Source organism: Arvicola amphibius, chromosome 9, assembly GCF_903992535.2.
Source record: "Arvicola amphibius chromosome 9, mArvAmp1.2, whole genome shotgun sequence".
In the NCBI taxonomy this organism is placed as follows: Eukaryota; Metazoa; Chordata; class Mammalia; order Rodentia; family Cricetidae; genus Arvicola; species Arvicola amphibius.
Genome location: NC_052055.2, coordinates 82,374,748 through 82,399,317, shown reverse-complemented (window position 1 = coordinate 82,399,317; position 24,570 = coordinate 82,374,748). Strand labels below are relative to the sequence as shown.

General features: G+C 41.1%; 1 protein-coding gene across 1 annotated transcript in view; it reads right to left on the bottom strand.

The window, feature by feature from the left end:
* Lmbrd1 (LMBR1 domain containing 1) overlaps positions 1–21,095 on the bottom strand; it is a 90,427-nt gene extending 69,332 nt beyond the window's left edge. The window contains exons 1-3 of the mRNA XM_038341656.1: positions 20,897–21,095; positions 15,767–15,943; positions 5,925–5,985 (exon numbers count right to left, since the gene is read on the bottom strand). Coding sequence (XP_038197584.1) covers positions 5,925–5,985; positions 15,767–15,943; positions 20,897–20,956 — 298 coding nt within the window. The 5' untranslated portion in view covers positions 20,957–21,095. The remainder of the gene's footprint in view (positions 1–5,924; positions 5,986–15,766; positions 15,944–20,896) is intronic.
* Positions 21,096–24,570: the final 3,475 nt, after the last annotated feature.

Here is a 24,570-nt window from a genome sequence, read left to right as displayed (position 1 = left end):
ATTGGAAGCCTGAGCCCTAATACAGCAGTGCTAGAAAGCAGGACTTGATGGGAGATGAACTCATTGCTGCCATTATCTTAGGAATATGCAGACTTGTGAAAGGATGGATCTCTTGTGCTCTTTGCTCTTCTGTCACAGGATGATACAACAGGAAGGCCCTCTAGGTACAAGTAATTCTATCGTGGTTTTTCCCAGGCTCTAGTACTATAACCCAATACATTTCTGCTCAATACACTCAGTCTCACTGTTCTGTTAAAGCAACATGAGACAAGCAAGACTAATTTCAGGTTCAAAATACACAGGAAAAGGATGGAAAGATGCCTAAGCAGCTGGGAACACTTGCTGCTCTGCAGAGGGTTCCCAGCATCTGTGCTGGGTAACTCACAATCAAATGTAATAATTCCAGTTCTAGGGAATCCCATATCTTCTTCTAGCCTTAGAAGATACCCGTATACTCATGGTGCACACACAAATGGGCATACATGTAAACACACGAATAAAATAAATATGCAAGAAGAACTGCAGATAGAAATAGCAATTAACCAACAGGAAATGAGGACCAACTTCCTAGTGGCAAAATAAAATTATTATGAATTCCCACACAGGATTGGCACATTCCTCATTTCTACAACCTCTATAGGCATCCAAAACCTGAGCCAAGCAGCTTGGTGGTGGGGAGGGGTGAAGGCCAGGGTAATACATTTAAATGAAATTCTATAAGGTGGTAAGCAGTAAAATGGTTGGTTTTGCCATACTACATTTTCAAGTACGGTTAAAACAACCACAAGAATAAAGGCAACAGTACAAAAACTTACAATAAAGAAATGGTAGAAAGCTAAAGACAACAGTCAATCTGACTACCCAGCAGCACTCAGCCTTACTTGTGGAGACTTTCTATGAACAAACAAAACAAAATTCTATGAATTGAACAGATCAATAAGAATGTGGTTCCTAGATTCGAAGGCTTGCAGATGTCCCCATGCAGACTGTTTCGCCTGCAGCGCAGGCACTGGTTATCCTGGTACTGGGATGGTATCTGCCCTTATGCTGCACTAACGCTGGAACTGAGGCATGATGCAGGGCAACAGTGGATAAACCTGGTTTAGGAGGAACGACAATGGTGGGTCCAAACTATGTTTGTACTCGCTGTGTTCTTCAGAGGGAGAGAAGGTTGGATACCCACCACTGAGGATGGAGCTTTCATGGCTCCGTGGAAGAGCACAGTAAAGCACACATCTCACAACAGCGCAGCAGGATGTATGTGACTGCAATTGTGAGCCTCACTGTCCAAAATTTTAGTCCCATCCTCCCCTTTTAAATGCGAGAAAACAGATGAGAGATAACAATGGTTATCCAGGTTTGAGTGGTGGTGTGGGAGAATTGTCTATATTCTGTCAATTATGTTTTAAATAAATGCTGATTGGCCAGTAGCCAGGCAGGAAGTATAAGCGGAACAACCAGACAGGAAGTAGAGGCGGGTGGATGAGAGCAGGAGAATTCTGGGAAGGAGGAAGCCCATTCCTCTGAAGTCCTGTCCAGACACAGAAGAAGGAAGATGTGACCTGCCCCGCCGAAAAAGGCACAGAGCCTTGTGACTAGCATATACTAGAATAATGGGCTAATATACATTATAAGAGCAATTATGAAGCCTGAGCTAATGGGCCAATCAGTTTATCATTAGTATAGACCTTCGTGTGATTTCTTTGGGGTTAAATGGCTGTGGGACATGGTGGGAGGACATAAACCAGGCAGGACAGAATCCCCTGCCAACTGAGTGGATCAGGCAGATTATCAAACAAGGACATGGGATGTTGAGAACAGTGGGGTGCAGCTGTATTTCCAGTTCTTCCACAGTCTAAGGAACCTAAAAGCTGGGTTCGGCTTAGGAAAGATATATTAATTTCAATAATCTAGGAAAAAAATGGCTGTCAAATAATTTGCAAGTAGGTATTTTTGTTGTTGAAAACACACTTCAAGACCAGTCAAAGTAAAACAGATCTCAGTGATTTCAGTATTATTGTCTGCAGCCTTCAACTCTCTCCACACATGCGCACAGGATGTCATATGAAGAGCCACTCACTTACACCACAGTTTCTCAACCTGAGTGCTAAATCAGAATCATTACTTTTTACTAGTAGATTTCCAAGCTGTCTATCACACCCTATGGTGGTGAATAGGAATGGCTCCCATAGACTCACGTGCTTAAATGTTTGCTATTAGGCAATATTAGGAAGTATGGCCTGATAGAAGTAGGTGTGGCACTGTTGGAGGAAGTGTGTCACTGGGAGTGGTCTCTGAGTTCTCAAATAGTCAAGTCATCTTTGCTGCTGCCAGTAATTCCAGATGTAGAACTCTCAGCACCTTCTCTATCACCACATCTGCGTATAGGCTGCCATACTTCCCACCATGACCATAATAGACCAAACCTCTGAACTGTGAAGAAGCTCAATTAAATGTTTTCCTTTAAAAGAGTTACCATGGTCATGGTGTCTCTTCATAGCAATAGAAACTCTAACTAAGACATACACACTAAATTAGAATCTCTCTGGAACAATTCTGAATTATTTAAAGATCCCAGATGATCATGAAATTGCGCTGGGGTTTTAATACTACTAATTATTCCCACAGGTCACATTCCCAGAGCCACTGACTAGAAAGCAGCTAGCTCCCTTAACAGCAAACAGTCCCAGCTAAGGTTGTAACATCCACTTCGGGCATTGCCACTCACTAACAGGATGATCACCAACACCAAGTTCTCCATCTGTAACATGGTATAAAAGTAATGGATCAGGAAAATTCATTGAGATACTAAGTGTGAGAGTCCACAGTGCATAGCAAGGTTAATGTTATGCCTGTCTCATGAGCCTTTCTTAAGGGTGAACCTTTAAACATAAAAACCATGTTTTGAGGTTGATATATTTTAGTCGACTAATACAGTCAGAAATGGAACTAAAGGGGCTAAAAAGCAAAGCTGGTACATTTGAGTATTTGCCCAGAACTACAGACATGGATAGATTAGATTTCTGTTTTAAGATTATCTATGTAGCCTTTTGATGATTAACCCTGTGTTAAAGTTTTGAGTTAACTTTTTGTTACAAATATTAAAGATTCTTAAATATGTCCTGAGCTCAAGTCCCAACAACCACACTGGTGGTTTACAACCACCTATACTGAGATCTGATGCCCTCTTGAAGAAGAGGCTGGGTCAGCGGTCCTCATCAACTTAGACCATGAAACCCAATATGGAGAAGTTCAACAGAGCCTCCATGTACGGGCTGCTCATGCATGCTTCAGCATTGCCAGAGCACAAATTTCATTTTCATTTCATTCCAATAAATTTATAAACCAATAATTTTTGGTTGTTCTGTTTTTGTTTTTCTTGTCTGCCAGTTTTTGATTCCAGATAGAGACTTTAAAAGCAAGTGTGAGTCTGAGAAAGGGTGGGCCATAATCTCATTTCAGAGCCAGCTTCTTAACAAAACAGAACAGCACAAACCAACTTTAATATGATCTACATCCAATTGACATTTAGATCCCTATTCTATTAGTTTTAATGGCCAGAACGCCCAGAGATAAATTTTCAGCTTGGGTGGCTGGCTGCAATAGTAACAGCTGAGCTGTAACCAAGACATACAGAACACAGTAAACTCATACATTCAAGACCACTCAGACATAAACATGTAGTGGCAACATTCATGCATTCCAACACTAAAACAGACAATTTGTTTTCACTTTTTTAAGTTATCGTTTTAAGGAGAGAAGCCTTGTCACCTGTTGGCTCCAATTTTCATGGGCACCGGAGAAAGCTGCCCCACAAGCCCAGATACTGCATTCTTTAACTACACATTGGCATTGAATTATTTCAGGTTGCAGCTCTGGGCAGCAGTGATACTTGGCTGAAAGGAGTTGCAGGTGCAATAGCCCATAGCAGAGTCACTTGTCAGTTTTTGTAAAAGAGCTACTCTAACAATAAATAAATAAAACACAGAGCAACAATTAAGCAACTAAACAAAACTACAGACAAATTGACAGACATGGACAGACTGTTGCTCTAAGGACAACCAAGAGAACTCCTGAAAATCATCAAGTCAAGAGAGTGGGAGTACTTGGCTTACTTAGTACTTAGTACTGTCCCATAATGTCAGTCCTAAGTATCAGACACAAAACAAACAGTCCAAAAGCAACAAAACAATGCAAATTATTCCTGGCCCCCAGAGGAAAAACTAAAATCGAGATGCCAACAGATGATTTTTCAGCACACCTTATCTTCTGCAGAGCATTCAGCCCTCCACCCCCAAAGCACCCCACTATTAGTAATGATTAGCTTATTTCCTCTGTATTTAAAATGAGACCAGGACACTTGATCTTTGAGGAGACAAAGACTATCCTTGGGAAGATTCAGAAAATACTAAAATCCTTCCCTATAGGTTGACAGAATCAAACTTAAAAGTCTGCCTAAAACAATAACCTTGTTTACAAGTGTCTCGTGACCTTGGTAACAGAAGGTCGTTGCTGTGGCAGTCAAGTTCAATGATAAGATAAGGTTCCCAGACTCAGAATTCACTAGCAAGTTTGGTATCTTGTCACAAAGCCTACAGGGTGGTGGCTGTACTGTAGCAGAAGGCAGGCACAGTCCCCATAAAAGGAATGTTTAAAGAGGTCGTTTCTATCATTTCAGAGGATTTGTAGAGAAAACTTAAAACAGAACTGTTTATATCTTATCGTCTATTGTTACTATATTAACCAGAAGTATTGAGCCACATATTCAGGACGTGAGGCTCCTCTCTCAGCTGACTAGCAGACTTCTGTTCATGGGAGAGCCCATCATTTCTTAAAAGGCATTACTATTTTTTTCTCTCTCCTGGCAGCAGCTGGGATTATCCCCAACCTGCACTATGTTTTCCTCTTAAACTCTAGTAAAATATGCAAGCTCTAAAAATAAAAATAAACAATAAAAATAAATACATTCTATATAAATACTATAAAAATCTTCTAAAACATAAACTAAAGGAATTTCATGGTTCTTATGGAGCAGGAGGAAAGACACAGGGCAGAACCAAAACTACTGAATTACAATCCAGTAAGCCTCTTGGAAAAAGAATCATTTACTTAGGACCAGCAAAACAGTTCAGTGAGTAGGGGTGTGACCCCAACTCTGCTGACACAAATTCAACACCCAGGATTCCTATGACAGGAGGAGTGAACCGCGCCCTGACCTGATATGCACACGGTAGCACTCAAAGTACACACACACACACACACACACACACACACACACACGCACACACACACACACACACACACAGATTTTCTTAACTATTCCTGCATTTGAAATGTCTGTGTATTTTTCAGTTTCCAATATTATAAACCTAGTAAAATCTTATTAACATCTTGATTTACTGATTTAAAAATGGCATCCCTTTCCGGAATATACATTTAAACCTTATTTTAGGAAAGCCTGACTCTGGGACCATCTACACAAAAGTAAGCATTTAGGTGGTTCTTTACACGTTCTCCAGTCTAATACCTGACAAGAGGAGAAAGGGAAAGAGGCCAAGCTGGATTAAAGCTGGCAGAGTAGAAGAAGCTCCCCAGAGTGCACTCTACTACCCTCAAGTCTGTGAAGGAACGCTAGAAAACACAAGTATCAAATACAGAGTCCAAGTGGAGGAAATGGCTCCTTTAACGCAACACAGGAGAATTCAAATAACTTCATTACATTATCCTCAACAAGTGTTACAAGTAAAATTAATGAACACAGAGGTTTAAAATGTCTTAGAATATTAAGAACAAATGCATATTATTTATTCCTCATGTTCAAAACTATAATCTTGTAACTAATATCAAAATTAAGAGTCTTCATGTAGTCTCACTCTAAATTTGATTGGCAGGCAGAAGAGAAAATGACACGGAACGATACTTACTATAGTAGCCATACAGAACAGTGTTCTCAATCTGGACGCTGACATTGGCATTTGCCCACTCCTAGGATAAAAGGGAAACAATGAGTATATTCTCTTTAACAACTGTTTTGCCTAACATGCAAAGTACAACTGAGTATCATCTCTGGGGTCTGTCACTGGCTCAAATACAGGATGATCTCTACAAGAAATGAGAGCAGACAAATCACACATGCATCAACACTGAGATGGCAACAGAGTCACGGGGAACAACAATCAGGAGTGATGTGACTCAAGGAAGAAAGGACAGTCTTGGAAAAACGGAGAGAAGATACAGGGAGGGAAAAGAGAACAGAATATATAGAGCAGGCTTGAAAAAAACCCACAAGAAGCTCAAGGCGGACTCAGCAGCTGTGGAAAGGTAGGTAGCACAGAGTGAATGTAGGCACAGGAAGGGCTAACATTGGAGGTACTTCTGAGTCAGTGTAAGTATTTTGCATTTTGTCTTAAGAGCTAAAGAAAACAGTGAAAAACTGGTGTAGAATAACAGCTGTGGTTTGTGCTCTAGGAAAATCTGGATATTGGACATTGTGGCAGTCTTTGGCTATATTTAGAACTGGGCTTTAGGATTTATAGATTGCTGAGTATGCCTGTGAAGGTTTTTCCAGAAAGAATTAAGGAGGAAGTGAGACACACCTACAAAGAAGATCGCACCATCCCATGGGTTGGGAGCCCTGCCGCAGATGAAGAAAGAACAAGGCGAGCTTGCAACCTCGCCTCTCTCTGCATGCTCCCACACCAGGGTGTCTGTCCAATAAATGACTAACCCACTGAAACTGGAGCTAAAATGAGCCCTCTCTTCCTTAGACTGTCTCTGACGGACACATTGTCACAGAAACACAAAGTAACTGCTGTCCTTTGGTTTTGTTGGTGTGCTGAAACACTTCACCAAAACCGGGAGAGCAACGGGTTTATTTCCCTATAAGTTAGTCCATCATACAGTGAAGTCAGGGCAGGAACTGCAGCTGAGACCATGGAGGTCACGGCTTACTAACTTGCTCTCATGACTTACTCAGCTTGCTTCCTTATGTAAACCAGGACTACGTGTCCAGGAGTGGCACTGCCCAGGAGGGCTGCCCTGTCCACCTCATCATTAAGAAAATAATCTATGGAGTTGCCTACAGGGCAATCTGACGGACACAATTTCTCAATTGAGGGCCCCTCTTCCCAGGTGACTCATGTTTGTGTGAAGTGGACACAAACTAAGCACAAACACTGACTGACACAAGTGTACAACACCTTTTAAAAATACCTAAAAGCTAATTCAAACTCCTTTGCATTCATCCTTCATAGCTGTTATTTAAAATAAGTTTAGAAAATATAATTTAGATTCATCATTTTCATAGTAATTTTCTAAATTACTATACAGATAAAACATCACAATGTTATTATAGTAGCCTTTCACCCATCCCCACAACTTAGGACTCTAATAACAGAAAGTTCAAAACTGTGGCGTAAAACCATCTCATATATTAGAGAAAGATGAGTTATGATTTACATATTCTGTGTTAAATCTAACATAAAAATAATCTGACAAACCAAGACACATAACAGTATATACATCATTTAACCAGTACTGTCCAATGAATGACTGGATGGCTTTTGAACTCTTACTGCGTTTTTGGAAACCAGGAAGCCCAAATTGGGCTTTCTTCTCCCACCCAGAAGGAGCTTCAGTGACTCCGTGAACCCAGGAACCCAGCCTTAAGGTGCTCAACAATCACAATATGCTAGCACATCAGGAACCGTTCAAACTAGTTGATACCTAGCTTACTCACTGACAAGACTGTTCTGCCTGCCCTAGAGTAAACATAAGAAAGAAAGTTAAGGAACAGATGAGCCTATAGTCCAGTAAACTCCAGTCTGCACCTCTTATTTTGATTAACGGCTCTTTACCAAAAAATATGCAGTGCAGTGTGTTTAAAAAAAAACAAACAAACATGAAACCGAATAGAAGACCTGGATATCAATCCACACATCTTTGAACACCTGACCTTTGATAAGGAAGCAAAAAATGTTAAATGGGAAAAAGAAAGCATGTTTAACAAGTGGTGCTGGCATAACTGGATATCAACATGTAGAAGAATGAAAATAGACCCATATCTATCACCATGCACAAAACTCAAGTCCAAATGGATCAATGACTTCAACATAAAGCCAGTCACACTGAACCTTATAGAAGAGAAAGTGGGAAGTACACTTGAACACATTGGCACAGGAAACCACTTCCTAAATTTAACCCCAGCAGCACCGACACTGAGAGAAACAATTAATAAATGGGACCTCCTGAAACTGAAAAGCTTCTGTAAAGCAAAGGACACAGTCAACAAGACAAAACGACAGCCTACAGAATGGGAAAAGATCTTCACTAACCCCACATCAGACAGGGGTCTGATCTCCAAAATATACAAAGAACTCAAGAAGTTGGACACCAAAAGAACACATAATCCAATTTAAAAAAAATGGAGTACAGATCTAAACAGAGAACTCTCAACAGAGGAATCTAAAATGGCTGAAAGACACTTAAGGAAATGTTCAACATCCTTAGTCATCAGAGAAATGCAAATCAAAACAACTCTGAGATTCCATCTTACACCTGAAAGAATGGCCAAGATCAAAAACACTGATGACAACTTATGCTGGAGAGGTTGTGGGGAAAAGGGAACACTTCTGCATTGCTGGTGGGAATGCAAGCTGGTACAACCCCATTGGATGTCAGTGTGGAGATTTCTCAGAAAATCAGAAAACAACCTTCCTCAAGACCCAGTAATATCACTTTTGGGTATATATCCAAAGGATGCTCAATCGTGCCACAAAGACATGTGCTCAGTTATGTTCATAGCAGCGTTGTTTGTCATAGCCAGAACCTGGAGACAACCTAAATGCCTCTCCACTGAAGAATGGATAAGGAAAATGTGGTACATTTACAAAATGGAGTACTACACAGCAGAAAAAAATAACAACAGCTTGAATTTTGCAGGAAAATGGAGCTAGAAAGCATTATTTTGAGTGAGGTAACCCAGACACAGAAAGACAATTATCACAAGTACTCACTCATAGGTGATTTTTAAACATAAAGCAAAGAAAGTCATCCTACAAACCATAATCCCAGAGAACTTAGACAACAATGCGGACACTAAGAGAGACTTACATAGATCTAATCTACATGAGAATTAGAAAGTAGAAAAAGACAAGATCTCCTGAGTAAATTGGAAGCATGGGGACCTTGTGGGAGGGTTGAGGGGGAAGGGGAGAGGCAAGGAGGGGAGCAGAGAAAAATGTAGAGCTCAATAAATATCAATAAAAAAAGAAAAGAAAAAAACAAATAAAACAAGCAAAATACAAAACGAAGCTGAAGACATCATTGATCAGAGGAAAGATGAGAAAAAGTTTTTCAAAAATTCTTAAGATAAAATATCACATAAATATTAAAGCCTAAGGTCTATTTAAGAAAAAGTGGAATGGAGTACTTGAAATTAAGGCGAACAGAACACACTGAACCCAACAGTTTCAACGCATTTTACTTCTCTCTTTAAAAACTCAACAAAGGGCCGGGCGGTGGTGGCGCACGCCTTTAATCCCAGCACTCGGGAGGCAGAGGCAGGCGGATCTCTGTGAGTTCGAGGCCAGCCTGGTCTACAAGAGCTAGTTCCAGGACAGGCTCTAAAAAAGCTGAAGAGAAACCCTGTCTCGAAAAACAAAAAAACTCAACAAAGGAAGACATCCAAACACACAGAAACTGAAATTGTAAGTAGGACCCACTGCCTACCATGGCGAAGCACTGAAAAATCTATGGCCCAGGAGAACATTTTCGTCCCACTGTCCTAAGACCCCAAATGAGAACAGACACAATCATAAGTGTCAGCTCCTCAGAGCCAGGCGTCCCTTATGATTCCTTATACATCAAAGTCGAAAACTAAAAAAGGATCTTAATTAAGATGATAATATCAGTGAGCTGGAGGGTCACTATATTTCTCTCTTTTTCTTTGGTACACATCATAGGAAGCTCCAACACATTCCCCAGACAATCTGAGGGAGAAGTGCTATCCTTACTGGAAACCACTTAAAGTTAAAATTTGGAAATTCCACAATTTCAAAATATAAATTAAGGATAGAAAATATAAAAGTAATTTAATGGAAAATATTCATTGAAATTTAACATCTTTTAATTTAGAGGGCTCTTCTGTCTAACCCATTTTTAGACAATAGTCTAGTTAAATTGCTGTTATTTTAAAGCTCCAAGTATGTGTAAAGTACACAACAGGATGCAAAGGCGATTAATGTATTGGCTTTCTATGCTTCCCTGCCTTCCAAGGGTCTGATTTTTAGACAGCCTTCCTTCTAGCACACTTTGGAACTGCTATGGCCTTGATATGGTTTGTAAACTCTTGTCTCCCAGAGCAGAAACTAATGGGAACTTCAGCTATTTAAAGGCCAGAGGAATGGGGAACAACCAAGAACTAGGACTAGAGACTAATAGACTGGAATATTTCAGGAGGGTTCCGGATTCCACAGAAAAAGGGCATAACTGGTGTGTACACACATTTTCTTTGCTATTCTTCAGGATAACTTTGACCTCTCTGTCCAACCTGAACTCCAACACAGCCCTCCCCACTCTCATGCAATAGCCTCACCTTGGGAAAGGGATTCTAAGTCCGAAGCAATTACTTTCTCTCAGGGCATCTGGCAATGTCATCAGAAGCTGGGAGAGGGGAAGGGAAGTCCAGGGCTACAGGTATCTATTGTAGGAGAGTCTTCTACAACAATTATCCAAGGCAAAACACCAACAGAAGGGAAGCAGTCACTTAGAAGTAGGTCTCAGAGTTCTGACTCTGAAATAGACATGACTCAACTTACTAACAAATCTAAAACTCATCTCTATTTGTACTCAAATTTTAGGCCTAGCCTCCTTCAAAGTGTCCACACTACTTTATAATCAACCCTTCTGTTAGAGTAGCAATAAAAGCCTAGTAAGGAAAACTCCTTCTGGTCAAGAAAATAGGGTCTGTGGCCTGGGTGGAGACCTAACATCTGAGTTAGCAGGGGACAATCCCCCTAAGACAGTGGGCTCACCTCAATCCATGCTAACGACACAGGCAGAATCCTTAGTTCTCACTGAAATACTGTACTGAGTACACATGTACTGCAGGCCCAGCCATGCATCCTGTCAGTCAGTCTGCGTTTCCCCCTTAGAGTGACTCACTTCCTCCTTCTTTCTCAGCAGGCTTTCCCTATCACTTTGACTTCCCCCAGGGTTTCTCTTAATCCCCCTCCCTGTCATCTCCATGTGGCTACCCTCCATACCAGCTTAAATGGCATGGTGTTTACCCTTCTCTGCACAGCAGTGGAAGTTACAGCTGGCCAGACTCGGGGTTTTCTTTGAAATGCTAATAAATCGTCCTTCAGTTTCCACTTGAGTCTACTCTTAAATTCCTTTATTAGTGAGACCAAGAACCCCTAAAGGGGACCCTGATTTCCTCTGTATCACAATCATATTGACATCTCTAGCTCCTTCCCTTCTTCAGGACACTACTCTTACAATGTTACCCTTTCTTGTCTCAAAAAAAAAAACTTCCTTCTCTGATTCATAACACACACAACTCCAGTAACTTTCATTCTTAGACACACAGAGAGGAACACATAACCACCGCAAGTGAAAGTACCTGTACTGCCCCTCTACTTCCCAATCATAGTGGCTCTCAAACTTCCTAATGCTGTGACCCTTTAATATAGTTCCTCATGGTGTGGGGACCACCCCCCCCCAACTATAACATTATTTTCCTTGTTACTTCATAACTGTAATTTTGCTACTGTTATGAATCATAATGTAAACATTTTTGGAGACAGAGGATTGCAAGAGGGGTTGGCCCACACATTGAGAATCACTGCTATAAACCAAAGCCCTCAAACATTATCAGCACTCCCTAGCCCAGCTTCCTCACCTCACCGCCCACATTGAACTGACTCTTAGGGTTCAGGAAGCAAAAAAGCTCCAGGGTATCATTATCACCATTAAAATAGGAGTAAGAGTAGTGCCATTTAGACACATAAAAATAATAAGGCATAAGGTAATAAATCAAGACAGGAGGGAAGACATGGTCAGCACCAAAACACCAAACATTCTTTTTTTTTTTTTTTTTTTTTTTTTTGTTTTTCGAGACAGGGTTTCCCTGTAGTTTCTAGAGCCTGTCCTGGAGCTAGCTCTTGTAGACCAGGCTGGCCTCGAACTCAGAGATCCGCCTGCCTCTGCCTCCCGAGTGCTGGGATTAAAGGCGTGCGCCACCACCGCCCGGCCTAACACCAAACATTCTAAGGCTGTAGCTTGGATCATTTTTAAAATCCACACATGTTGTAAAAGCATAACATTGTTCACATTAGTGTCGAATTATAAATTTTATCAGTATACTTTTACTTTATGTATATCTTTACTCAAGGTCACTGGCTAATAGGCGGATCTCGAGGTCAGCTGGTCTACAAAGTGAGTTCCAGGACAGCCAGGACTTAACACAAAGAAACCCTGTCTCGAAAAACCAAAAAGTTAGGAACAAATTATTATGCTAAATTCATTCATATTATGACATTTGAAAAAATGTCACCAGAAACAACTCCGGCATTACCACACACACCTGGCATAGAATGGTGAGGACACCAGTAGTGTCACTAGACGAAAACAGGGAAACGGTGTGGACTGCACACAGGGAGACGCAGCACCCGTACTTCTGCAGAGTTAGCAATCACTACAAATAATCAAACTTTGAAAGCAAAGCCATGAGTTTGACAGATTCAAAATGTACGAGGTGGAAATGGAGAAAGTTGGCGTGTATAGTACATATTCATGAACGCACACAAATCACACTAGGATATTGCATCATCCAGTATGGAAAACAACTAGGAGGCAGTAGCTCATCTCTACTCAGCATGACAACGTACAATGGCAGCCTAAAGTCTACAGAAGTAACAGTCACAAACCTGGACTTGACTTTTACTATGCACCGAAAAGAACTGAGCAAGAACTCGGAGAGAAGACTGGGCTAGGAAGAAACTTTGTCTGTCTTTTCCATTTTTACTTTGGTGAAACAGCAAATAGGCTTCAAACGAGGAATAAAAGACACAATGCGTGCATGCACATGAGAACACACGTGAGGCTGGGTGTGATGAGGATGATGATGTTTATCTGTCATCCCTATGCTTGACAGCCTGAGGCAGGAGGATGGGGGTGTTCTGGCCAGCCAGGGTTACACACTGAGATGATAATGATGAAGATGATGACAACAATAAAAGTAACAATCAAAATCAAATAAAAGTTACCAACGAAAAATACGATCACAGTATTCAGATTATAGGAGCTAAACAAACTAGAGACAATAAGATATGGAAACTGGATTCGAACCCAGAGTCCAAGGTTGCAGAATGCTTCGCAAGTGACATGCCCAGTCAGAAGGAAAATGCTTCAACTCTTCTTATAAGTATAATAAGATTTCCCAAAGTAAACAACACCTAGGCTAGGAAAGCAGTTCACTGGTAAAGTACCGGCCTGCGTGTGTTAACCCTGAGTTGTGATCCCTAGCACTGAAAAAAGAAGAAAAACTAATGAACACAGACTAAATGTTTATGAAGGAAAATAACTGCAACCCAGAAAAAGGCATGAGTACCAAAAATCAACAATATGTAACAAAGTTCATAAGGTCATAGAAATATTTACTTTAGAAATTCAAAGATAAAAACAGTTCTCTATAATGTATAAATAAATATTCTAAATTAAAAACTAAAACCAATCTCAGTCCAAGCAGTAATTATGTAGGGGATAATTACACTGCTTGTACTATGTCAGAACAGTTATGCACATACATACACATATGCATTAATTTCACAGGCTGCAGGGAGAAAAACATCCCAGAAGTTGATAATTATGTACTTCCTGGATTTCATTATACTACTTCAAAATAAAAACACCCCCACATTCTTACAATGTCAGACTCATTTATCTAAGAAACACAGCTGTGTACCCAACCGCAATCACAAGAAATCAGACACTTCCATGTAATTTAATACTAAAATGACATCAGAGAAAATGGCCTCATAATGCTAAGATAAATTACTTAATTACCTGTATCCAAAATCATTAAAGGTATTTACTTCTTGACCAACAATTTAAAAAAAATTAACAAATAATCTAATGAAACCATTGAAAATAATCATGTCCTAAAATGTCTCAGTGTAAAACACAAAATGTAAATACAAAACTGAATGAAAATAAATGAAGACAGGAAGAGACTCTTCACTAAATTGAAAAGTATATTTATTAAAAGGACATCTTCCCCCACAAAAACAAAATAAATGAAAGAAGACCTCTGGAGGCATACAGCAGAGCTTTAATTTTATATATATATATATATATATATATATATATATATATATATATATATATATATATATATATTTTTTTTTCAGGCTTAACTTCTGTTTTTTTTTTTTTTTCCCACCATAAAGCCATAGATAATCTGACTACCTCACAGCACTGCTTGGGAGGTCAAAGGAGTCCAATGTATGTAAACATTTAATAGACAGGTACAATACAGTCGATGCCAACAATCTTCCCAACACTATACTTTGGCACACACTAAGACTCCATAATACTAACTGGGAGTCTGCCATACAGAAGAAAAAGAAATTTTAGTTTCTGCAACAGTCAGAATATATCGAAACATAGTCACAAAAAAGTTACCAATTATTGAAGGCGTTTGGACCAAAATCAGAGTTATTAAAACACTATGAATTACTGAAAATTAAAAAATGTCTACTTATTAAGTACCATGTGCAGATACTGACGTGGTATCTTCACTTCACAGAGGCTGAGCTAGTAAGAAACTAAAGAAATTTACATAAATAAAAAAGAACTTCCTCCAAGCTATGCGTTTCCCTTTTAAAATGAGGAACCCAAAGTGGAGAAAAGTTAAGGAACTTGGCCAAAATCACTCAGCTAAGTCTAATGGCTGCTAGCATAGCAAACTCTCTCTATACTCTATGAAGTAAATGCTGTTCTGTCGTTACTAAAGTCCTTCTAAAACATTTAATTGTGCCATCACTGTCAATAAAATCAAATATGCTGCAAAGGAATTATAAGAAGCACAAAAATAAAAGCAATTGTAATGAAGTATTTTCACATTAAAAAAAAAAAAATGACTCCCAATACTGGCTGCGATGTTGAACAGACAATTCTCATAAGATAGTTGTCTGCATCTAGTCTATCACTTTGTGTTTTCATTCTCTACGGTTCATCTCTATGCTTACCTTTTCCCACCCAAGAAAACAGGACTGCAGGGGTTGTTCGGTGGCAACGAATGCTAGCTTGCTATGTAAGCAGCAGAAACTGAGTTTAGATCCTCAGCACCCACATGCAAGCCAAGCATGGCTGCCCACACCTATATCCTCAGCACTGAACAGGTTGGGGCAGAGACAGGGGATGCAGGAAGGCAATGCGACCCACCAGCCTTGCCTAAACACCAAGTTTCAGGGTCAGGATAGAAGATGTCTGATGTGCACCTCTGGACTCTACATGCCTATGCAAAGGCGCACACACACACACACACACACACACACACACACACACACACACACACACAGAGAGAGAGAGAGAGAGAGAGAGAGAGAGAGAGAGAGAGAGACAGAGAGAGAGACAGAGAGAGAGACAGAGAGAGAGAGAGAGAGAGAGACAGAGAGAGAGAACAAAATACACCGGTTTGCTAATGAAACAACTGCTAAGTACCCACAAGGAGAAAACAATCACAAAGCACAGCAACACTTACCTTAAATGTACCATTTTGATTTTTCATGTAAGAAACCAAAAATATGTCCACTGGCAGAAGTGCTGAGGTGATCAGTGCAACTGCCAATGAGAAAATGGCTGTTACAGTGGAGACAACTTCACTCTCCCGCTGACTCTGGTATTTACGAACGTATATCCAGCAAAATGCCAAAATAGCCTGAAACACAGCAAAAAGAAAGACCTATTACCACCTTAGCACTAACATCAGCCTGTATTTGGAGTTTATTTGGCCAAAAGTTCTTTTACATGTGTAAAGAAAACTTTTATTAACTTGCACAAGATAGAATGTTCAAGTCTACTTATGAATGAAAACGCAGTACAATTTTCTGTAAGCCCACACACCTTATGAATAACAGTGCAGCACTGTATACGTCCGCACCAAACATTAATAGTTGCATGCAGTGTCATGCCCCAATATCTCTCTCCAATCTAAAGGAAATGTACCAGAAATTACAGCCCACAGATGCCATCCACCTAGAAGTTAACTGCTAATCACCACACAAAAGCTGTAATTCAAACTTTAAGGTCATTGAAGAAAAGCCAATAATGAAAACAGATTCATGTGCCTAACAAGTTTTCCTGTGAAGACTGTGCCCAGAGGTAATGGAGTTGACATCTTTAGCTGCATGGCACTCTTTGGACCTTTCTAGAGCATACGTAGGTCCTAGGCTTCTACATCATTAAGCAGCACTGGGATCACACAGGGGGCCTGCTGAGGCAGGGTGCTGGGCCCACCTCCCAGAGGTTCTTAATTAGAGGGCCAGGTATGCTCTGAACAGCTCCATGTTAACGGACATGATCGTGGCAGTGGTCAGGAACTGCATTTTGAGCTCCTATGTTCTACCCCATGACAGAGAGTTGCCGACACATACTAAGTCAATGTCCTCAGCCCTGACTGTGAGCTAGTTATCTTAGCAATTTTTAAATACCTCTATGCATCCCCTACTCCACAGCAAATTTATACGGATCCTCAAGAGTCGGGGGCTTTATAAGTCAACACTAAGAACCACTGTTCTAAACAAGATCTGTCAGAGTACAGAGACAAAAACTTACTTTGTACCATTATTAACTCGTTCTGTAAGCATCCAAATTCTACCACAATTAAGATACCAAGACATTTCCACTAAACTGAATATTCTGATTTGTCTTGGCTAACCTCACTCTACATCTTCCGCCTTAACCACTACTACCTGCGATCTGTCCCTACACTTTGTATCATTTCTCAAATGCCATTATGTATGTATTCACGTTACAGCTCATCTTTTGGGTCCAGTTTCGTTCACTTGGCCCATTGCATTTGAAATCCATCAAAGCTGCATGTCTTTCCTATTGCTGTCATTTCAACATTGTTATTTACAAAAAGGAAAAAATTAAGTGAAAAGAAGCTAGATGTTAGGAATAATAATAATAATAATAATAATAATAATAATAATAATAATAATAAAATACAACCACAGCAAAAAATGCCTTAAGCTCAAATTCTGGTTTAAAAGTTCAAACTTTCTGTTGGTTTGTTTTGTTTTCAGGAAGTTACTGTCCATAAAATGTTATATTAACATGTTTCTAAGGTGAATTCAAAATTCTTGTAAACATTCCTCAAGTTTGTTTTGAAATCACTGGCAGCTAAGTCCTTTCTCTCTACACTGAATAGCACTTAACACAGAGCTCAGTGCATTCATTTACAGAGCTCAGGAAAGACTCACCGGCATTTTTTTACCAAGCTGAAGCTGACAGCAAGTGCACAGAAAGCATATACCAATCTCAGAGAGACAAGCTATAAAGAGCTGCCAGGTAGAATCGCCAAGCAAGAGATTTTGGTTATTTTAAGAGGACCCCATGTTTTCCTTTAGGTTATGCTACAGATAACAATATTAACTGTATCATGAACCAATTCTCCTGGCCTATAAGACATGAACGAAAACTCTTCGAATGGGTTTTCAAGATTAAACAAGCTATTGTGTAGTACACTGCATAGCTACAGTAACTACTTAACAAATGGCACTGTAGTTGATATCTCATAAAATAACACCTCAGGGCATTTTCTTTTCTTTTAAAAAGCTAGGGAAAGATTTTTAAATAGTTCTCCAACTCTTCCCAGTTTGGATTTAATTGTTCTGGGCACTAGGATTTTAAAAACTCCCTAGATGGCTTTAACAAACGGCTAAGGTTGAGAACCAACAACGGGGTAGAGGAAAGAATGAGAATGCTAAAGAGTTTTGTCAAACTAAGCAGCAGAAATGCTCCCAGGGAGTTTATTAGACTACTTTAATGGGGCTGCCCACAGACTATGGAGTGGTCACAACTCCACAGGTGATGCCCACACCTCAAGGAACACTAATAAATGTGTGCTTCACAATGGAGCTTGCCTCTATAGTAACAGAAAAAGCTGGAAGGTGGCGTAGGCCAAATTACTGAGAACATGGGGAAGTCAGTAAAAGTGCTTACATTTTAGAGCATAAGGGAACAAACGTAATTATTCTGCATGTGGCCCTAGAAACTAACATCCATTTTGTTTGTCAAAGATCATAAAAAGGAAACACTCATTACTTGACCCTCTCTATACGACTGACATTCGTTCTCAAAATGAGAAGTCCGCAGATCCTATGTGTCTAGAGATTCAAAAACTGAAAACTACCCTCAGAATAATACTTCATTTTAAAAACCCATTCTGACATCGGTTTTTTTTCGAGACAGAGTTTTTCTGTGGCTTTGGAGCCTGTCCTGGAACTAGCTCTTGTAAACCAGGCTGGCCTTGAACTCACAGAGATCCACCTGCCTCGGCTTCCCCAAGTGCTGGGATTAAAGGCGTGCGCCACCACCGCCCTTGCTTTTTAATGGACTTTATCACGTGAACAACAACAACAACAGCAAAATATCACTTTAGTACATCCAACAGTACTTGTTGCCAGTGACAAAATTCATGCTTTTGGGTCAGTGAGGGAGTTTAGCCAGCAAAGATGTTATTGCCAAAGCTGAGTTTGCTCCCGAGACCCACACAGTGGAAGGAAGGTGTCCTCCGGCCTCCACCCACACACCCTGGTGCACTCTTGATTGCAGGTACACACACACACACACACACACACACACACACACACACACACCCCTGCAGTGCTCCCTCAGGCTAGCACACATACACATCACACAAATGAATAAGTAAAATGAAATTTAAAATTTCAAGCTTTCAAGTGAGAATTTTGCAAAACTTGTCCATAGTTCTGTGAACTTGACAACTTATCTCTACTTGGAACTTCTCAGGACATTTCTGACAGGGTCTGTGGTGATTTAATAAACATCACATCTGATATTACATAATACAATGCATCCAGGTTTTGAGGATGCACCTCACTTAGTTACCAGTACCTCCTCCTGAGTAGCAAACATAGATCACATGGAAGAAAAAAAAAAGAAAAAAGAAAGGAGTGGGTAAAAGAGTCGCTCAAACCACAAGTTGGACTAACAGCCTTGAACGTAAAGAAAATGTCCACTGTTTTAGAGTACACACAGAACCTGAAGACACTGGAGTTTGCTGACTTCTGGTGCAGTCACGAAGAACATCCCCAGCTATCAAAAGCAATCCTCTACTTCTGACTCCACACCGCTTACACTAGATTTTGTGCATACATTTCAGCCAAATAACTTACTTCAAGCCTGAATGAGAAGCAGACGTGAATACAGATCCATTCTAACAAGCCAAGCACTAAACAGACACTAACTTCATTTTGAATAAATCGCTACTTTTGCACCTCACCTATGCACGATTCTATCAGTCTCAAAGTTGTTGCTGATGCAATTTCACTGACTTTCCAAAGTCTGCTTCGGCTTGCACTTTCTTCCAACAACGTCCTCTCCCAAGTTCTAGTTCATTTACAAAATCATATTTTGTCTTTCAATACTTAAAAATCCATGTTTCCCACATATCAGTCCTTTATAAAAGCCATGTTATTATTCCCTTTGTATCCTTCTATGGTCTACAGCAAAACTATTGTGATTTAATTTTTTTCATCAATCAAAACAGTCCCACTATACTTTCATACTGGTTACATGTTTATTTTCTCCCAAATAAATGGACTGGAAAATTCTCTAAGTACAGGACTGCACGGCTTTGAAGACCACACCACTAACACCTTAGGGATGTCCAATAGCCCTCCCCTCACACTCCCCAACCCCCAAGAATGGCCCTGGGCAATAGGATTAGTGAAAGTGAGGGTACCATCCTTGAACCTCGGCTTAGGATCGCTGAACATGCTACACAAGTGCTGTGTGTATGTGGTTCTTGGTGAAAAACTCTACTAGAGGAACACACTACATAAATGTCAGTCTAGGGAATCGGGTAAACTATGTCCAACGAGTTTCAAAATGCAAACTGCATAACTGTAGGACTGAAGTCCTTGAAGAGCAGGGGAAGGGCTTGACAACGTAAAAGGCCCAAAGAGTAGCAAACTAAACAGAGCCCATTGCCTTTGGATAGCAGAGTGATAACCAAAGTATTCAGGGCTATGACAGTAGAGTTTGTGCACTCAATAATCTACGACGAGACGGTTGGAAAGACGGCACCTGAGGCCAGAGAGGTAGTAGTATAATCTCAGCGTTAGGGTACCCTAACACTGGCTGACAGGAGGGCTGTCACACTGGCCATATTCCTGGCTAGCACTGTTCTAGGTGGAATGTGACATCTAGAACGTGACACTCACGTCATCAAGGCAGAATCACACAATGAGCACGGGGAAGTCTGGGCACTTACTACCCCACGGGCTGGAGCACGTGGGAGAAATGGGGCATTTAGAAAAACAAACAAGTGACCAAGGCAGCGCCCGGGAGACTGGCACAGAGGCGGCGCGGACTCCAATCAAAGCCATCACGACCTCCTCCACCCCGAGGGTCGCTCGGCCCCAAACAGACCCTCCAGCCACGTCCTCAGACAAGAGACAGAGGCTGAAGTTAGGGAGAAGACCTCGGGAGTCAGCGCCTCGCCCACCTTCCTCTGGGACCCTCGCGGACCCAGCAGAGAGCGGGACGAGTGAGGAAGCTCTCCGGGCTCGCAGGGCCCGGGCTGGCCCGCCCTCCTCCTCCCACCTCCGCACCCCGGGAGAACTCGGAGCGCCTCCCCTACCAGGAGCAAGAGGCCGAAGATGCACCAGCCGATCACCAGCTCGGCCGCCGCCGCCGCCATCTTTGCTTCCGGTCCCGACAGGCCCGAAGGGGAGGGGAGGGAAGGGACAGGGACGGAGAGGGACCCGGAACCGCGCAGCCTAAAGGTTAAAGGGGTGGAGGGGCGGAGCGGAGGGTTGCCAAGGAGACCCGACCCGCGAGCGTCCCCTGGCGACCAGCCGAACGGGAGCGGGGCACACCCGACGCACCGTGACGTCACCACGCTGCCCGCCCACGCGCAGACTGCGTTCTGGGGTATCGCGGAGGCTTTGGAAAATCTCTAACCGAGAGTGCCTTCTGCGCCACTTAATGTTCAAGTGAGGTTTAGGGGCTTCCATGACTCCCCCAAACGAGGTTTTGTTTCCAGTATCCAAGCAGAAATCATCATGGTGCAGGAATGAGTCAGGATAAAAGAATGCTAGCTGCCCAAATGACTTGATAGTTTGCTGGTGACTAGGCCACGTCATTGTTTGCCCAGCACTTCGTTATCACGTGATGTTTTCATCTGCGAATACCTGTCCATTTCCATGGTGGTTTCCACACAAGATATCGGAGTCTGTAAACATACTGATAATGAGATTGTAGGTGCTTATAATATTTTCAAGTGGGCAAAACAGGCATTGCCATAAAGGAAACTGAGGGAAATACTGGGATGATTGCCTGGGTCCTGTGGTGTATTAGTGCATCTTTAAGTTAAATGAATAAATCCTGGAGTGATGTGTAGTTTTGACTGTAGACTTGACACAATGCAGAACCAACAGGAAAAGAGTCGCAAGGAAGAATTGTCTAGACTAGGTTGGCGTGTGGTCATATGAGAAATTTTCTTATTGGGTTAACTGAGGTATGGGCGGTACTATTTCATGTTCCTGCACAAGAGCTGAGCTGAGCTGAGCTGAGCACTTAGCATGCATGCATGAACTCATGGCTGTCTGCTCCTGACTGTGGATGTGAATAGCCTCTACAATTTTCTGCTCTTAACTTCTCCACAACGATGGACTGGAACCCTGAATCGTGTGCCCAATAAACCTTCCGCATTTAAATTTCAGTTATCAAGATATTTTATTACTGCACTAGCAAAGGAATCTAGGATACCTAGGATGCATTCAAAACAAAGTTTATGAAATGAAGGTCACAATCTCTACAGCTTATTATATGGTGATACTGTTACACACCCTAGACTTCCTGCTGGAACTTAGCAGTAGCTTTGGGGGGGGGGGTGGAGCTACCTATCAGAATAGAAATGTGAAGAAATTTGGGGAGAACAAGTTTGAGGTGAACTGGTAGCTTCACAAACTGACTTCCGTGTAGAACTAGGCTCTCTGGTGGAGATTTATGCACATCTTTGGAGACCTCTCGTATTTTCCTTAAAGCAATTAGAAGCCCTTAGAATTTCTCCATTAGCTGCAGGTCATACTTGAGCTTTGCTTCTTGCTGCCCAGGTCTTTAATTCTCCACAGTAGGCCTCCTGTTTGGAGGAGATAACTAAAACAATTCGGGACCAGTCACCCCCATTCTCTTCACATAGTCCAAATCCTCTTCTGGAAATAGTCACGTGATCGATAATTTTGTGAGCACAAGCTGATGCCCAGTGAAGCTGCATTTCCCTAGTTCTGCCATGGAATAAATCAGTCTCTCTTTTTTTGTATATTTCTTTTGGATTCAGTTCCCATTCCACAGTGGGTATAATTTGTTCAGGCCTAAATCAGGCAACAGCTTTCTGTATATCTCTGTGTTGTGTCCATTTTCAAATTCTCTAAATAGGTCGCTTGAGACCTCTTGCACTTGTCAGTTTTCCGTCACTAAGAAAGAACTCTTGAAGTAATCAACTTATAAAAGGAAAAGTCTTATTTTGGTCCATAGTTTCAGAGGTTTCAACCTATGGTTACTTTATCCTATTGCTTAGTCACAGTATATTATATAAGAGGACATAGTGGAGAAGAACTTTACCTCATGGTGACTGAGAAGCAAAGAAAGAGGAAGAGAACTGAGTCCCTTCAAAAGACATCTCCTCAGTGTCCTAATTTTCATTAGGGCCCACCTTCTGCAGGTTCTCCTACCTTCCAAAAAACACTGCAGACTGCAGAATGTAATTGCCTTCAGTGCCCATGCATTTGTCTAATGTTCCAAATCCAACTTTTATGACTATGTGTAATATGAGGTTGCCTCCTACCTGCTAATTGTTTTCAGAAAATGATTATTTGTAGGCGGAGTTTCTCTGTGTCTCTGTGGCTTCTCCCAAATAACCATTCAGAGACACATTACTAATTATAAATGCTCGGTCAATAGTTCAGGCTGATTACTAGCTAACTCTTACATTTTGAATTAACCCATATTTCTTATGTACCATCTGCCACATGGCTGTACCTTCTTTCAACATGGCATGTTTGCTGTCCTTCTCTCTGGAAACTCCTGAGACTCTACCCTTCTCTGTCTGGCTGTCCAGCCTATACTTCCTGTCTAGCTACCAACCAGTCATCTCTTTTATTAGACCAATCAGAAGACCCCTTGGCAAAGACACATCTTCAAAGTGTACAAAAAGATTATTCCATAACAATTACTATAATACAAATACACATGAACTGCTCCAGGTCACCTGCATGGATGAGTACATAATTTAAAATTAAAGTTATGTATTCACCTTGGGTTGTAAAGCTAGTTGTATGGGGAACTCAAGACAAATAAGGTTGGTTTGTACATTGTTCTCTTTAAAGGCAGACTAAACTTAAACAGACTGATTACCATAGTAGGATAGCAGGTTAAATCTTAAGTGATCTCAAGGAATATTACTTGCTATTTTGACTGTGAGGTTGGGCCCCACAAAGTCCAATTTCTTTGAATGTAAGAGATTTTTTTTCATAAAAATGTATCACTATGGCTAGTCAAGGTGGAAGGATTTTTACAGCTCAAGACAAACAGGACGAGGATGGGGGAGGAAAAGTGATGTAATTCTGTTTAAATTAAAATATAGAGAAGGAAGGTAGGGGGAATGTGCCTATCTCCCAGGTGATTGTACATTTCATCAGATTGACAACTGTGATATCCTAATACAAGGTACCACAGGAATGCAGCTTCACTAAAGTAGGTCTTCCAGAGAATTCTCTTGGCCTAAATAGGAAGACTAGAGCAAAGACAATTAGTTTTGCTCCCCAAAGTACTCAAAGTATGCTTCCTCCTTGAGCTGAGCAGTTGAGAGTGTGTTTGTTTGGGGCCCAACGGGTATACATATGTAGCCACCATCCTTTTATGAAGTACTTTTGGAAAACCAAGGTAAGATTCTTATTAACAGCCATAAACTAGAAAACAAAATTCAAAAGAATACTAATATAAGAATTAGTAGAAAGCACAGGAGACATTGAATGTACTAATAAAGGGGACAGATGAACAGGCTTGAAGAAAGTTATATCATTTGGACACAAAGTAGGAGCTAGAAGAAAGGACCTGGTCTCTTGAAAAGCCAAGAAATAGAATGGAGAATTCCTTTGGGCTTGCACCTGCAAAATAGAAGTAGGCTGATGGGAACCCACGAGGGAGGGCTGCAACCTAAGAAGGATCTCAGAGAATTGAGCAGGAACTCAGTTCTGTACTGAGTCACTCTAACTGCAAGAAGGAAACTAAAACATGGGTACATATACATAC